General features: G+C 41.4%; 1 protein-coding gene across 1 annotated transcript in view; it reads right to left on the bottom strand.

The window, feature by feature from the left end:
* Positions 1-598: 598 nt before the first annotated feature.
* Positions 599-17,378, bottom strand: part of LOC121324681 (serine/threonine-protein kinase 32B-like) — a 50,587-nt gene continuing 33,807 nt past the window's right edge. Inside the window, exons 8-10 of the mRNA XM_041266797.1 lie at positions 13,733-13,864; positions 11,907-11,971; positions 599-3,087 (exon numbers count right to left, since the gene is read on the bottom strand). Coding sequence (XP_041122731.1) covers positions 2,949-3,087; positions 11,907-11,971; positions 13,733-13,864 — 336 coding nt within the window. The 3' untranslated portion in view covers positions 599-2,948. The remainder of the gene's footprint in view (positions 3,088-11,906; positions 11,972-13,732; positions 13,865-17,378) is intronic.

The raw sequence follows: 17,378 nt of genomic DNA, 5'->3' as shown, positions 1-17,378 counted from the left end.
CAGCAATTGGTGGGATATCGCAAACCCATGTTTTCCTGGTTTACAGCTGGTACTGAATTCCCTGTTGAAAATGGGATGTGTATCTATTATCCCAGAGAGACAGATACTCTCCATCATATAAAAGTGGCCTTTTACGAAGTATCTTGCTTTCCAAACGTACAGAGACTATTGATTGCACCCACCTAGCACTGTCACCCTGCCCAGGATATAGAACATATCTTTCGTAACAGGAAGCATTACCTCTCCATTAATGTACAAATGGTGTGTGATGCGAAACTGAAGATTCTTAATGTGGTCGCAGCACACGACTTGTGCATCCTTAGACTGTGCGGGATATATGAAAATTACGAGGCAGGTGTATATGGAGTTGATTGGTTTCTTGGTAAGTAAATGTAATAAAGGAGCTAGGAGTTCTGTCCAAAACAATTATTTACTCATACATCCTTTCAAAACTGCGTTAAGCTTTTTTTTTTTATCTACATTGTTGTTAAACAAGCCAAGAACAGGCTGAGAGTAAGCTATCTGGTATTCATGTGTATCTTCTCAGTAACACTGCAATGAAATACACATTTCTCTTCAAATTGTCATTGGTGTTTATTTAGGGTCTTAATCAAATGTTGACACATTTCTTTTAAAAAATATCACCCAATGCTTTACATTTTGTTTGCTCGCTAAACTACTATAAAAATTGTAAACAGTTTTAATATACAATGTAACAGAATCAGACAATGTATATATGATAATCACACAAAATGTTTTATGATTTCATTAAACAATGGCAAGCTTTTTCTCCCTGTTTTTTGCAGAAGACATTTTTTCAAGGTGATAGAACCAACTGGAAACCCCTTGGAATTAAATAACATTTTATACTGTACTGTAGTAAAAATAAATAAATAAATAAATAACACAAGATTCAAGAAATACCACAACTACAAAGAAACAAATGAAAGTCAGCACCTATACTGCGTACAGCAGCACAGTGGGCCAATAAGCTTTGATGTTTAAGTTATTTGTGGGTGTGCTGTCAATTGTAAAACAGTTGCTTGGTAATGCACCATGCAAAAATCCCTCCTTTATTAGAAGGGGGTGCAAAATGTTTTAAAATTAGTAATTAACTTCCCCAGCCTAACATTTGTATCATACCAAGAAGGAATACACACCTACATGATTTCCTGCAGCATGGTCGCTGTAAGATTATCCAGTGCCAGGTCTGGGTGACACAGATACAGATTTAGGACTACCTACTGCCTTTTCTGAGAGGACCCAAACATTCAGGGCTGCCCACATAAAATATCTGCTTTATGTTTTCATTACAACTCCATAAATTTAACCGAGAAAAAACTGGTCATAGGAAAATGCAATCACTGTTGGGGATGCATAATACTTTCAGAATACTTCTAATTTTGCCTTTATAGTTTTCTAGTTCTTTGTGGCTGTCTGAATGTCTACAGGGGAGTTCAGATCCCATCTATATACTGCAGCGCACTGTCTACCTCCTGATGCCAAAACAGCGAGCCCACCAGCAAACCGCTGTGTTAGTCAATGTGGCAGCTTTCAAATCAATCGCAGTTACCGGCACTAGATGCAAACCTCATTTGAACTTTTGTCAATTTGTTGTTTGTCAGATACTTTTGTACAGTGTTCAGCTCAGATGCCCACACAATCAGCTAGCTTTCTGCTTCCCTCATTTATCTAAAGTGGTCATTTAAAAAGGTCTACTTTATTAGCAGTATACTATTGTCACCCTTTCTCAATCCCTGTGCAGTTGAAATTATATTTGATGTGTATTTTAGACTTGTCAAAATCTTGGATTCAGATCACATATGTTGCAGTTGCAGACTTAATTGACATAGTGAGAGAAGTGGATGTGACCAGAATCAAGACTTGAAAAGCTTAAATTCCACATAGAAAAAAAAATAACTTCAAAAACATTGTTAATGCTTACTATTTTATAGTGTTTGCAATCATTTAGAGTTCTTCCTATGCTCTGTTTATATGCAGCTATGGCCAAAAGCTTTGCATCACCCTTTGGAATTAACTTATTTTGCTTCATAAAGTGGAATGAAACCTGCTGAATGTTATGTTAACATGTCTAAAAAATAAATAAATAAAAATAAAAAATCAAAGAAACACCATTTTCTGAAGTAGACATTTTTACAAATACTTGCACCCTAATACAGTGGGGGAAGCAGGGGTTTCTGCTGCTGAAGAATGGTACAATGCCTGTTAATTAATTATTTGGGGATGCAATGCATGTGGAATGCAGAAAAATAGGCTTATTTTTACTTCCAGGGGTGAATTAGATAACCTTGCATGTGCCGTCAGTTTCTAAACTTCATTTAGTACATTTCTAAAACCAACTGAAAATTACATACATATTTGATTTTTTTTTTTTTTAAGACAGAGAATAGTCCATTGTAGTACAATCATATTGATAATGAAGTGATCTGCTGATATGCTGTCAAGGCTGTATGTGTAGTATTATATACATCGATTTCTGTATACCACTCAAGTGAGAAATACTGCCAATATAAAAAATAAAAAATAAAAAACACAGCAGAGATACAGGTCTTTTGGGCACAATTATCTCATGCAGCACACATCCATGGAGCATGGGAAGATTCATGCGGTTCAGGGGACTTTGAAGGTTCTATTCTAAAGACTAAGCAGCAGGTGTTTTAAAATGTGACATTTATTTGTGGAATGGATTCTGATCAGAGCTTCTTATTCATTAGTGTGCAGCCATAGCGTGTCTTTAAACAGAACAAGGTAACCTACTGGGGAATTGGTTTATGGTGAACCAGAATTTTCATAGGCTTACAATGACTGTTCCCATTTTAACTCTTTAGAGAACTTTATTTCTTTCTAAAAAAAGACGACATGCACAGAGTTCAGTCTAGTGGGATCTTTCAATGGTTGATGATGTGCTGTGGGCTTTGTGTTTGCAACTATCTGCGGCAGATTGCAGAGGCCTCAACTAGTCTAAGCATATTGTTGTTATGTCCGTCCTGCACTTTCCCCTGCGTGGAAATAGTAGTTTTGCTGTCAGGACTGGCTGTCGGCACACTCTGTCCTTGTCTTCTTAACCTGAAAGAATATGTGATTGGATTAATAACAGGAAACTGAACACTTGTCCCCACACGTTTTAACAATCCCCCAGATGCTTAGCTACGAGTTTCAATAGAGGAGAACTCCACTCTCAGTTTAGTACACCACCATTCTACAAAGTTGGTAATGTTTTGAATACGTAGTAGCAGTGAGTTAGAGAAGTCAAACGCAGGCAACGCTGTTGGGTTGTCCAATTTGCTGGGAAAAAAAAAAAACAAAAAAAAAAATAACACTACCCGCTCTTCTTCTTTGTAAAATAAGCATAGCTACATTAACCAGTGTACCTTGTTAAGAAGCGAGTATCAAGTCACATATCTTGTTTTTAAGAATAATTCAATTGAACTGAGAATTTTATTTTCTGTGAGGGAATTATAAATGTTTTGTGGACAGTCAGTATCATCACTTAACTTTAGGCCACGAATCAGCTAAATATATAGTTTAGGGAGGGAAGGGGGAGGGGGGGTGGGTGGTACATAAACTTGCATAGAGTGCCAATAAGCCTAAACTTCAGTTTTGTGTGAGGGGCATCATATATTGCAGACTAATCTCCACTGTGTATTCTGTCTGAATACTTTTTGGAAGGCAGATATTAGTAAAAATGAAGTAACTCATTTAGATCAGTGATTCTTAACCTGGGGTGCATGCACCCCCTGGGGGTGTGAGATGCCCTTTCTGGGGGTGTGAGACATGCCAGATTTTTTTAGAAGGTAAATCATCGAAAACACAAATTAAGCACAGGCACGTAAGTACAACTACTCTGTTTCATCAAGCCTGTGCATTTATTAACAGTATACATTTAACCATTACTGTAATATACAAACAAAAAAATATTGTTGAGTTTTCAAGCTAATTGTAGTGAAATTACCTCTCTACAAAATACAGTGTACCACCATGTTGCAGGGTATTGCTTGACGTATGCACAGATGATGATGTGGCATCGCTGCCGCGGCTTTGTTTGAATTCAGTTAGCCGCTAACTGTTAGCGCGTCGGTTACAGTTTACTTCCAAAGCAAAACACTGCAACATCTCTGGGTAGTACTTGCCTATTATTGTGTGCCTACTGTACTATTATTTGTGGTGAGTAATAACATAAAACTATTTTACATATATTTAACCCTTTGCGGTCCAGGTCCGACATTACAATTTTCCTTTTCCAGTCTGATGTCAGACCCTGTCTGACATCATCAAAAAGACGTCAAGCACAGGTCTCTAGTCGTTTTTTTTTTTTCCGGAAAAAGCAATAAAACCTTTCAATGGCCGAGTGAGACCGATAGGAGCCAAGAGAAGCCGAAAAAAAGGGGGCAGATCTGAGCAATACACGTAGCCCCTACACCACAAAGATAACATGGACACAAACAAACAAGATAATTGCTTCCGCATCCAGCACTCAAAGAATATCACAGACATTTGCAGAGCTTTTTGAGATCAGAGGATTTATCAGTATGCATGACTATGAAGAGGTATGTGAAAAATACAGTGAAGAAGGGGTGGGGCGGGGCTGGAAATGCAGTACTGAGTGTCCTTTTGCTATGCAGTGCCTTTTAAACCTGTTTTACTCTGAAAAAAAAAAGTATTTTAAACAGCGCGTGTAAAATAAACAGCGTGTGTGAAAATAAATTGGACCGCTAAGGGTTAATATGCATGTAACAGGGAGAGATCTGTGCTGACTCTGCTGGAGCGTTCACAGGGCTGCAGGAAGAGGGCGACAGTCGTCCAACAACCGCCTGTGAGTCATGGCAGTGACACGGGGAGGTGGGAAAGTGGGTGTGTGGACTTTCCCCCTCTCTGAATGGCTGAGAGGTGCGTCTTGGGAGATTGTTAGCCCTATAAATTAACGGTCTGTTGTTTCCTCAGGTCTGCCCTTTTAAACGCGCAGAGTGCGCGGAAACGCTGGTTCACGACCGAACGGAACGGAGGTTCAGAGCGAGACTGTGAGGGCGGGGAACCCTTGGGCAGATCATTGAATAAGTATAGCTGAGCAGGCTAGGTAGCCGGCAGCGTAGGACGGTGATCCGGGTCGCACGGGCAGCGGCGACCGGGATATTGCTGCAAAGTGCAGCACCTTTTCTTTGTAGTTTTGTTACTGTTTTATTTTCCCTGTTTCTTTGTGCCTTCGATTTTTGCAGTATTGTTTTGAAGCACCTGCGAGTGCGCCTGGACTGTTTACCATTGCTTGGTATTCCCGTGGTTCTGTTTACCATAGTTGGTAAGCAGACCACGGACCAACAGCGCCCTCTGCGGGCTAAAGAAACCCAACGCGCCCCTGAAATAAAACTGGGCACCTGTGTGGTGTTTTCAGTTACACCTGTCTGTCTCCTGGTCAGTGAATTACCCACACCCCTTCCGCAATGCATTTAAAAGTGTATAAGCCCCCTACCTCCATTTATATGTGTGTTGTTGTTACTTTTCTTGACCGAAAAACATGCTGTAAAAGGTTTCTCTTCTATAGTACAATATTAGGTTAGGTCAGGTTAGATTAGGTTAAGTTGTAAAAAATAAAAGTTAGAACTTATTTTAGTTGTGTATATGAATGAGTTTTTTTATATTCTGTTATTGTTATCAAAGTTAAATAAACCAAACAAAATGGGTCACATATAGTTTGACTTGACATGTGCCAAGAAAAATAAGCCTCATACAGTAGCTGAGGAATTAGTGAAACCTTGTGGATTAGAAATGACAAAATAGTATTGGGACCAGATGCACAAAAGAAGCTTCATCAGGTACCCTTGTCAAATGATGTGATCTGTTCTAGAATTCATGAGATGAGCCAAGATATCTTGCAGCAAGTTATAGAAGATATCAAAGCTAGTCCTCTTAAGTGGGTATTCAGCTTGACGAGTCAACTGACGTTGATGGCTGCTGTCAGCTGTTGACGTTTGTGCGGTACATAAAGGAGAAAGAAATCTTAGAAGAATTCTTATTCTGTGAACCATTGCAATTAACTACGAAAGGAATCGATGTGTTCAATCTCGTCAAAGACTTCTTTTTGAAGCAAAAGATAACCTTGATGTGTGTGGATCAATTTGCACCGATGGTGCCCCTGCATGTTAGGAAAAAATTCAGGATTGGTTGCCTATGTAAAGAAAGAAGTACCTCATATCATGACCGCACATTGTATGTTGCACTGTCATGCACTTGCTGCAAAGACTTTGCCTATAAAATTGAAGGATACTTTGTCTACTGCAGTGAGCGCAGTAAACTTCATCAGAGGACGTGCTCTAAATCATCGCCTTTTCTGTACTTTTTGCAAAGAAATTGGTGCTGAGCACACTGTCTTTTTCCATAAGCAGTGAGGTGGCTTTCCCATGGCCGAATGCTTACTCGTATTTTTGAAATACACAAAGAAATAGGTCAGTTTCTTTGTAACCAAAGCAGTAATTAAGCTGATGACTTCAAAAAATAGAGAGTTTATCCTTTGCCTAGCGTACATGGCAGATGTATTCACACACCTAAATGAACTCAACACATATGTGACAGGCTGGCGAGTGGATAGAGGCCCAGAGACAGACTGCAGTTCAAAAAATAACGATTTTATTATAAATAAACACAAAATGAAAGGGCACAAGGGCCAAAACAAAGCAATTTAAACACAAAAAAAGATAAAAAGCAAAACTTACAAAAATAACAGTTTCCAGGCTGGACGATGCCTTCACTGGATTCAAACTTTCTAAACAACCCAAAAAAAAAAAAAAAAAAAAAAAAAAAAAAAAAAGCTCCCTCTCCCCAAATGAGAAGCAGAGGCCTCCTTTTATATCAGGTGGCTGGGCGCTGATTGATCGTTAATCAACCTAATCAACTAATCAACCCCAGCCACCTGAACATAATAAACCCAGGCAGGTAGGGGAAGTTAACCCCATCTCTGCCAATTTAAAGGGCAGAGCTTTGCTCTGCCACACACCTCCCCCCATGTACAACGTACACCGGCCGCAATTGGCCAACTCCCCCCTTCCCCCCCCCCTCCCCACCCCCCTCCCCCCAAGAGTCCAATTATGTCCCTTGGGTGGGCTGTTATGGTGGGTGGTGGTGGGCGGGGTTGATGTCGGAGCCCCCAAGCCTTCTTTGGTTGAGGGGGCCCCGAATCTCCAAGGTAGCATGGCGACGGCGGCCCGGCTCCCTCTGGTGGCGGAGGCGGCGGCGGCGGCGGCCCGGCTCCCTCTGGTGGCGGAGGCGGGCGGCGCGCGGCCCGGCTCCCTCTGGTGGCGGAGGCGGCGACGGCGGCGGCCCGGCTCCCTCTGGTGGCGGAGGCGGCGACGCCGGCGGCCCGGCTCCCTCTGGTGGCGGAGGCGGCGACGGCGGCCCGGCTCCCTCTGGTGGCGGAGGCGGCGGCGGCGGCCCGGCTCCCTCTGGCTCTGAGAGCGGCGGCGGCTCCTCCCTCTCGGGCTCTGAGAGCGGCGGCGGCTCCTCCCTCTCGGGCTCTGAGAGCGGCGGCGGCTCCTCCCTCTCGGGCTCTGGGAGCGGCGGCGGCTCCTCCTCCCTCTCGGGCTCTGGGAGCGGCGGCGGCGGCTCCTCCCTCTCTGGCTCTGGGAGCGGCGGCGGCTCCTCCTCCCTCTCTGGCTCTGGGAGCGACGGCGGCTCCTCACCCCTCTCTGGCTCTGGGAGCGACGGCAGATCCTCCTCCCTCTCTGGCTCTGGGAGCGACGGCAGCTCCTCCTCCCTCTCTGGCTCTGGGAGCGACGGAGGCTCCTCCTCCCTCTCTGGCTCTGGGAGCGACGGCAGATCCTCCTCCCTCTCTGGCTCTGGGAGCGACGGCAGATCCTCCTCCCTCTCTGGCTCTGGGAGCGACGGCAGATCCTCCTCCCTCTCTGGCTCTGGGAGCGACGGCAGATCCTCCTCCCTCTCTGGCTCTGGGAGCGACGGCAGATCCTCCTCCCTCTCTGGCTCTGGGAGCGACGGCAGATCCTCACCCCTCTCTGGCTCTGGGAGCGACGGCAGATCCTCACCCCTCTCTGGCTCTGGGAGCGACGGCAGATCCTCACCCCTCTCTGGCTCTGGGAGCGACGGCAGATCCTCACCCCTCTCTGGCTCTGGGAGCGACGGCAGATCCTCACCCCTCTCTGGCTCTGGGAGCGACGGCAGCTCCTCACCCCTCTCTGGCTCTGGGAGCGACGGCAGCTCCTCACCCCTCTCTGGCTCTGGGAGCGACGGCAGCTCCTCACCCCTCTCTGGCTCTGGGAGCGACGGCAGCTCCTCACCCCTCTCTGGCTCTGGGAGCGACGGCAGCTCCTCACCCCTCTCTGGCTCTGGGGACGACGGCAGCTCCTCACCCCTCTCTGGCTCTGGGAGCGACGGCAGCTCCTCACCCCTCTCTGGCTCTGGGGACGACGGCAGCTCCTCACCCCTCTCTGGCTCTGGGGACGACGGCAGCTCCTCACCCCTCTCTGGCTCTGGGGACGACGGCAGCTCCTCACCCCTCTCTGGCTCTGGGGACGACGGCGGCTCCTCACCCCTCTCTGGCTCTGGGGCGACGGCAGCTCCTCACCCCTCTCTGGCTCTGGGGACGACGGCGGCTCCTCACCCCTCTCTGGCTCTGGGGACGACGGCAGCTCCTCACCCCTCTCTGGCTCTCGGGAAGGCGGCTCAACCTCTCTGAAGGAGGCCGGGTGGTGTTGTTCCTCCCACTGTTCCCACCTCTCCCCATCTCGACGCCACAGCGTGTTGATAACTATGGGGAGATCGTGGACGAGGTCTGCCTCAGGGTGCATCAACCAGTCCCAGATCTCCTGTGAAGGTGGTGAAGGTGGTGGTGCTGGAGGTAGTGGGGTGGCCCCTGATGCCCGGGGTGAACACGGCACCTCTTCCTGGGCCTGGTTGTAGGGGCATCCTGCCCAGTTGTGGCCGTCCTCCTCACACCGGCCACACCAGTTTGCCGGTGGCACGTCTGGGCAGGACCGCCAACGATGGTCCTCCTTCCCACACCAGGAACACCAGGGGAAGAGGCTGGCCGGGTCCTCCAGCGGTGGCTGCAGCAGCTTACATTTCTTCAGCTGCTGCTGCTTTTCCTGCTTTTGTCGCTGTCTGCTCTTTCCCATTTTTTTTTTTTTTTTAAATTATCCCAAAAATTCCACAAAACAAAACAAAAAAATACTGCTCTGAGCCTCTAGGTGGCGCTATCCCCCTTCTGACACCAAATGTGACAGGCTGGCGAGTGGATAGAGGCCCAGAGACAGACTGCAGTTCAAAAAAATAACTATTTTATTATAAATAAACACAAAATGAAAGGGCACAAGGGCCAAAACAAAGCAATTTAAACACAAAAAAGATAAAAAGCAAAACTTACAAAAATAACAGTTTCCAGGCTGGGTGATGCCTTCACTGGATTCAAACTTTCTAAACAACCCAAAAAAAAACCAACCTGCTTCCTCAGCTCCCTCTCCCCAAATGAGAAGCAGAGGCCTCCTTTTATATCAGGTGGCTGGGCGCTGATTGATCGTTAATCAACCTAATCAACTAATCAACCCCAGCCACCTGAACATAATAAACCCAGGCAGGTAGGGGAAGTTAACCCCATCTCTGCCAATTTAAAGGGCAGAGCTTTGCTCTGCCACAACATCTATGCAAATAACTGGGATGAACATGGTAACAGCCAGAGAGAAGTTATCTGCTTTTATTCAGAAACTTCCAGTTTGGTTAAAGGGTGTTGAGAAAATAAATTTCTCTAACTTTCTTTTTCTTGAAGAAACAGTTGTTTCGGAAAATGATGGAATGACCATCGTAACTGAACTGACAAAGCATTTGCAACAGCTGAGTGACTCTTTCCAAGGATATTTTTCCACTGGAGATCTTGATGTGGCAAAGAAATGGATACTGGATCAGTTTCTTTTTACCTGGATTCCATCGACGATAGTGATTTGATGAATGATGATCTCATTGAATTACGAGCCAATGGCCGAATCCGAATGGAATTTGAGACAATGAAGCTTGAGAAATTCTGGTGTGCTCAACTAGTACCGTTTCCACAACTGGCGAAGTCAGCGCTGGAGAGCCATGTGCCATTTGCAACTACATACTTGTGTGAGATAGGATTTTCATCACTCTTACACATCAAAACAAAGGCCAGAAAGCGCTTAAATGCAAGTGATGACATGCGTGTGGCTATTTAAAAAAAGTTCCTCATTTCTCGACCATCATTGAACAAAAGCAAAGCAGAAGAGTCACTGAGCCGGTAAACTTTAAAAAAAAAAAAGTGTAATTTTTCATGTATTCTTAATTTTACTGCGAAATTAAAATAAATATATATTTCTATCTCTTTCATTCTATATTTATGATATATCTTAGGTTTAAAGAACTGACCTACTTCAACGATTTTTGATAAGGAGTGCGAGAACATATTTTGAGAAGGGGTGCAGGCTGCAGTAAAGGTTAAGAACCACTGCGTCAGATCGTATTGCTTATCCCCTACAGCAGTGGTACACAAAGGATAGAATTTTTTTTATAAATACATAAATGACAGCTAATTAATTCAAGCTCTTACCTTTCAAATGAGCTGTTGATGATTGCACAAGGATTGTACATCTGGATAAATGATGTTTGATGTGTGAGTAAAACTGCAGTGAGCAGAGCCGAAATGACGGCTACCATGTATGGGGCGGCAAGGATTAAAAGAAAAAAAAAAACACTAATGTTTAACAGCTGTTTTTTTCCCCGGATTTAATATAAATCGCACATTTTTTCCCAGATTTAACCAACAAAAGGCCAGATTTACCAACATATATAAATTAACAAACATGTTCTTCAAAGTTGGAGTTAGGTAAATGTTGAATCACCAAGTTAAAAAAAAAAAAAAAAAAAAGAAAGATTTAAGTTACATGTATTTTTTCACGGATTTATTTGTTAGCAACGTTAGCTAAATGTTGACTTGCCAAGTGTAAAAAAATATTTAAATTCACAGATTTATTTGTAAGAAAACCAGACATATGTTCACTCGCTAAGTGTAAAAAAACATTAAAAAAAATAATAAAGGATTTATAGACTGATTTTAAATGTTGAATTTGTGATACGCTTATGTATTTAGCTAAATTTGGACTTTAACTTAGGGAAAAATAAATGATTTACCTGAAATCAGGAAACTGTATACTAAGAAAGGGGAGTGGCTCATAAACAGTTTGCACACCACTGACCTACAGTCTTGATACCTACAGGCAGCTCTTAGCCAGCTGCAGTCCCCATTGGTGCCCACAGTCAGTTTAAAAAAAAAATGTAATTTAAAGGTGTCCTAAACCGTATTTTAAAATCAATTTTCTTACCTTGTATTGGCACTGCTAAATGCTATAAATGCTCCCCTCTCCCTTGAATATATTTGGTTATATTCTTATATTTTATGCTTACAATATGCATACACTGCAAAGGCAATGGTTAGGAGAAAAGTGGCCCTGCTTGCAGATGTGTTGTTCAAATTCCCTGTAGTAGTATAACCACAGGAGTGCCAGGTACCAGCATTGTTTCTATAGCATTCTATATTAAATATCTGCATATACTGCATCGTACTAGTTTTTGTGTAATTAGGCCTAGTGTCTAATCTTCTGAAGTTATCATTAGAACTATTCCATGGCAATCCCTGACACCCTAAGAAATCTGAGTATACTGTTCAATTTCTATAATACTGCTTAGAAAAGCATACATGTGCAGTAGGCTCACAAATGATGTCTAGGGTTAGCCTTGTTGTTTTTTGTTTTTTTTTTACATTACGTAAAGTCATCCCTGGTTTTCATCTGAAAGAACTGTGAAAAGAATGGAACAGAACAAATTGTTAATGGCATGACTTAGTACTGTTTCTTTAAAAAAATGACAAAAGTACTTACTTTTCTCTGTTGAATATGATGAATTCCTGCCGTACCGTTTCGAGACACTGCTGCAAATGGGCAGGCTTTGAAAATATGCACAAAATGAAATAAGAATACAATATTAAAAAAACCCAAAACAATTAAAGTAGCGGGGTTCCAAAAAATCTAGTGTTACACGTCCCCAAGTGTTGCTACATCTTACCTGCCAATTTTTTTTCATGGTTAACATCCTGACAATTTTTTACACTAACAACTTTAAAGTCTGTTTCAAAACACTTTTCAAAATGTCCACCCTAATGCACTGATAGTGTAAGGATTATATCCCACATTGTCAAACAGGTAACACAGCAATAATGATCCATGATGAGGTATGGAACAGAAAAGGTCGAGCACTTGTTATGTTTTTTTTTTGTATTATCGCTCTTCCTGCAGTGATTTAGAGGATATATCTCAAACCCCAGTGCACTAGAGCGGACATTTTGAAAAGAGCTTTGAAACAGACTTTACAGTTACAGTATATGTGTAAAAAGTTGTCAGGATGTTAACAATGAAAAGAAAAATGACAGGTACATTATTTAAAAAGTTTTAGCAACACATGAAGACATATAACCCTATATTTTTCAGAATCCTGCTATTTATTCTTTAAGGTTCTACAGTAATTTATATTACTCAGTGACTTCTACTATAGTATAAGTTAATACAGCATGTCATCTCAGGCAGTTTGAGCAAGAGGAAAATAACATTCTCATACACTAAGAGACCCCCTCCCCTGCTTGTGTTATGGTTCAATCCAAAATCAACATGCCATGGTGAGACTACAGGATTTCTGAAAAAAAAAAAAGCACTGTTTTTAAATGTTTGTAGCGATTTCAGTATAATTTTCGTCTGAGAATCTACTGTCAAGTGCATAGAAATTGCAATAAGGAGTGAAGTTAATAGGATGCTCCATTTTACAAAAGGTACCAGTTATGTGTTTTATTTATTTGTTTGTTTATTTTGTAACATTGGAATGAGGTGTGGTGTTCTATGCATTGGATGACATGTGCACACAGAATAAGAGGTACTAAGATTTTGGCAAATACTGCATTGGTTGTTTTCTGATATGTGATTTATAATACTGCTAATACAATGGCAACAATAGAGGGAGCAATCTTATTGGCTAACAAGTGTTCTAACCTGCACAGGTATGTCACCATAGCACAGAGCTGGAACTTTGGTTAATTCCCTTGACAATCAATTCATTTTGGGAGGAGTGAAGTTGGGTGGGGGTGTGTGGCAGGGTGAAAGCGTGGGAGGGAGTTAAATTTCTCCCTATCAAAACATGTGGGAATGTTGCTGGAGCTGTGAATTTTATAAGTGATTCAATGATTAATTAAGGCCACAGGTGTATAAATAGGATGATCATGGGTGTTAGAGAAGAAAAGGATTAGGATTGGTGTTCGTGTTTGAGCTAGAGCTGGAGCTGGAGCTGGAGGGCAGTGTTCCATGTTTCATGTTTCATGCTCGTGTTGCTGTTCTGTTTGTATTGTGTGTGAGTATAGTCCTTTTGTTTTGCCCCTTGTGTCTTTTTATTTGTTAATGTGTTTTTGTTCATTGTCAGAGTCCCTTCCCGCTGATAACATCTGGGTTGTGATGTTACCCTGTCTCAGGGTGGCATTTTATAAGAGCAAAAATACACTCGAGTGTGTTCAAATACAGTATGGTCTAATATCTGCAGGCCCAGGTTGTTAAATGGCATGGCTTCGCCTCACACTGAACAACACTCCTGGGCCTGCAGATATTGAACCATATTTGAACACCCTGTCGTGTGTTCTTGCTTATTTATTAGTAATAGTGTTACTCACCAGTGGGCAAGATTCTTTAGAGGCATCTTTAGATTTACTTTTAGCTAACCGTTTCTTCTTTTTGTGGAGAGGTTTAGACTCCAGGATCATCTCTTCCAGTTCAAAAGTAGGATCACAGTTCAGCCTCCCTTTCTGATGAAAAAAAAAGAAATGGAACAAAGATAATCAAGCCCTATACTGATTACAACAGATTATAGAAAAAATTGTGAAAATAAAACAAGAAATTTAAGAAAAAAAATAACACTGGTGCATTTTAGTAAATTGTTTATATACTATAGTTTCATTATAACCATGTGAATAGAATAAGGAGTACTGTTAGGTACTCACTATGTGAGCAGGAGAACCCAGAATCCCTCAGCATGATTGCATATACAATGAAGCCTACTCTTTAAACGTTGGTGTCATTTGATATAATTACTTTAATTGTCAGGAAGCCCCAAATATTTCCTGATAGAAAATGTCCCAGAAGGATCAAAATGCCTTGGCTAGTGATACAGCACACATTGTCCTTATATTCCAGGGTAATGTTTGTGATGTTTCGAGTCTGAAAAGAACTGGTTTCTTTTGTCCACGTGGGATTCATGGAATTCGGTGTGAAGATAAACAGACACTGCTCCTGATGCACTTCATCAGATTGTCTATCTTGGTTTTGCTTGCAACATTTTTTCATTGCAAAAACAACAGCAAGGACAGACTCACTGGCCTTTACATGATGTTAAATACAAGTTAATTGTCTCAATACTAAAATTCTAGGTGATGCCAAACTTTTGGCCATAGCTGTATATTGAAAAATACATATTCATGTCAAATGGGATTGTTAGTTACTTCAAGAAATTGAAACTACCTGGCTCCTACACACAAAATGCCATTTCAGCTGATGCAAGATGTCATGCTAAGGAGTAATTTCAGCCCTGTCAATATCATGAGCTGGGATACCACATTACATTTTTGGTGGTTACAATTCTTTTTCATTAGTGTGTCGTGCTTAATAGATACTAGAATTTTTTTTCACCCGCTTTCTAGTATTAAACTATTATAGGTGATGAAATGTGTTACATATCCTATCTTTTGACTGTGCAATAAATGAAGCCCACTCATCAGCTTTTCTGAGTTTTGTAGAAGCTGCCCTGATTGCAGAAATGTGAATTCTCTTCTGAAGTAGTTATTAAGTATGATAAAGAGTAACCCATGTAAGCAAACACTTCACATTTATCTGAATAGGGTTATTTCCAAATTAAATGGAAAGGAGACTGTTAAAAAGGTGTTAATTGCATAATGAAATTTCCTGTCTGTTCCATATTTTGGTACCAATCAATGATCATGAGAAAGCGTCGTCTGACAATCTGAATTACATAACTATGCTTTTTACAAAGGCTAATTTCTTTGCTGATTCTTGGCTAGAGTTCATTTTTTTGAGTGAACAGTATAGACTGAGACATGGATAAATGTGTAATAAGATTAAATCATATTCCTTTTCTGATCAAATGAAATGCTGTCACTTCTTTACTTATGAAAAGAATACTATTTAATCTCCCTTAATATAAGCATAAGAATTAGCCTATTTAAAATGCACAGATACATGTTCAGACTGTCAGGAGATGTTTTCTCATTGTCATTAATTGGTACTGAAAAAATGTATAATTGATTGGTACTGAAAAGCTGCATAGACAAGGCAGGAAATGTCATCATACAATTAACACATTTTAACAGGTTCCTTTCTGTTTTAAGTGATACCTGGGGGCTTAAAACATGTGAAAAAGGAAATTTGGAAATAAAACTATTTAGAGAAACTCAAAGGGATCGACCCCCCCCCAGCCCCCAGTAATTCGAGGCCTGACATTTGCCTCTTTTTCTGAAGGACAAACATGTTTTTATCAATGAGTTGTTTTTCTTCTATTAAACTAATAGCTGTGATAAAGTAAATACCTTATACAGCTATCACATATACGCAACACATAGCATTAATCTGAAATAGGAGTACTCCATTGTCTATATTTTTCTTAAACTTTGCAGGATAAAATATATTTCTTCTATAATACATGTAACAGAGAAATAATAATCAGGGGTAACCAAATTAAAAAGAGATGTTTCCTTATTTACATTTTTTTTTTAAAGAAAGGTCAAATGAAATGAGACTTGGTTCTTTTTTTATAATTGTTTTAAACTATTTGTATCATATACAGTAGGTCTTCTCTATGTAATGTGTGTGTGTGTGTGTGTGTGTGTGTGTGTATATATATATATATATATATATATATATATATATATATATATATATATATATATATATATATATATATATATATATATAAGAAATTAAATTGGAACCAGGAGGACCTGAATCTATTGTATTTCATTATCACTAAAAACAACATAACATGTATACTTAAAGAAATAAAAAAAATACTCACACTTGTAAAATATTTTTACAATATGAATTTCACAAATGGGAAAACAACTAGTTCATAAATTATTTTGTATTATTCAGGAACATAGGTTTCTAGAGGGTACTTGTGGTGAACTGAAAGTGGATATAGAATTACTTCAATAGAAAATGTTTCCAAATACTTTTGTTATGTTTTACAGCCCCTCCTATTGTTGTGATGGGCTATTTTGATGCACAAAGTGTTTAACCCATGACAAGCTTCAGTGCACCGCGTTGTAAACATGGCACGGTAATGTGACATGACAGCGCTAATTTCCACAGTTGTTGCCTATCGCTAGACATGAAGCAAAGTCGTTTGCAAGCAGATATACAATATCATGGATGAAGAGAATAATTCCAACACAGTAAAGTTGGTCCCTGTATGTGCTGTTATTGTTACACTACAATAGTCTAACCACTTCACTCATTCAGATGATTCAGACGAGGATAGCCGCCGGTTCGTTCCCTTTTAATTCGAAGACGACGACAAAAACATTACTTATGGGATACGCCTGCCTATTGGTAGGTATTTACTGAGCTCTTAATATAAGAGCTGCTGCCAAACAAGGGATTAAATGTGCCATCCCATGGAAGCCATTTCTCTTTTTGCCTCTCAAGACGGTAAGGTAAGACCTCTGTGTTGAACTGAGCGTGTTCTGAAAAGTCAACTGCTGTTCCCCTGCTTTCCTGCTGAAAACTGGCTTGCCGCTTTCGTGGAATCAGTGGCTCCAAATTAAAGCCTCTTTTTTCCTTTCTTCTTTCCTCAGCAGCCTGCAGACTGCCTTTTCTTATTGTCTGTCATATGTGAGCAACTGCCTGTTCAGTATTGATTTAAAGGAGTGTGTGTATTGTCTTGTCTAGCCTACACTCTTGGGGAGAACGTAGTTCCTCCACCAAGACTAGACTTTGCTCTACCCCTGCTGTCCGTCACTCCGTGTGTGCAGTTGGATGAAATAAAAGTATTTATTGTTGTTGTTACTTGTCTGTTGTTTACCCGTTCGCGCAACACCGCTTTGCCTGTGTTGTGCTGTGGATAGCTGCAGCGTAATTTTAGAAAACAACAGCCAGTCAGCCGCATTTTTCCTCCACCGGGGTGTTTTCACCTACCCTGCTGTAGAGTAGACATGCGCTCTCCCACAGTTGTTTTGCAGTTGCTTTTCAGCTTGCATGTCACGGCTTTAGACTGTGTGTCTCACTGGTGTATACTGTGCGCTGATCAGG

This window comes from Polyodon spathula, chromosome 1 (assembly GCF_017654505.1).
Source record: "Polyodon spathula isolate WHYD16114869_AA chromosome 1, ASM1765450v1, whole genome shotgun sequence".
NCBI lineage: Eukaryota > Metazoa > Chordata > Actinopteri > Acipenseriformes > Polyodontidae > Polyodon > Polyodon spathula.
This window is presented reverse-complemented; position numbering and strand designations above follow the sequence as displayed.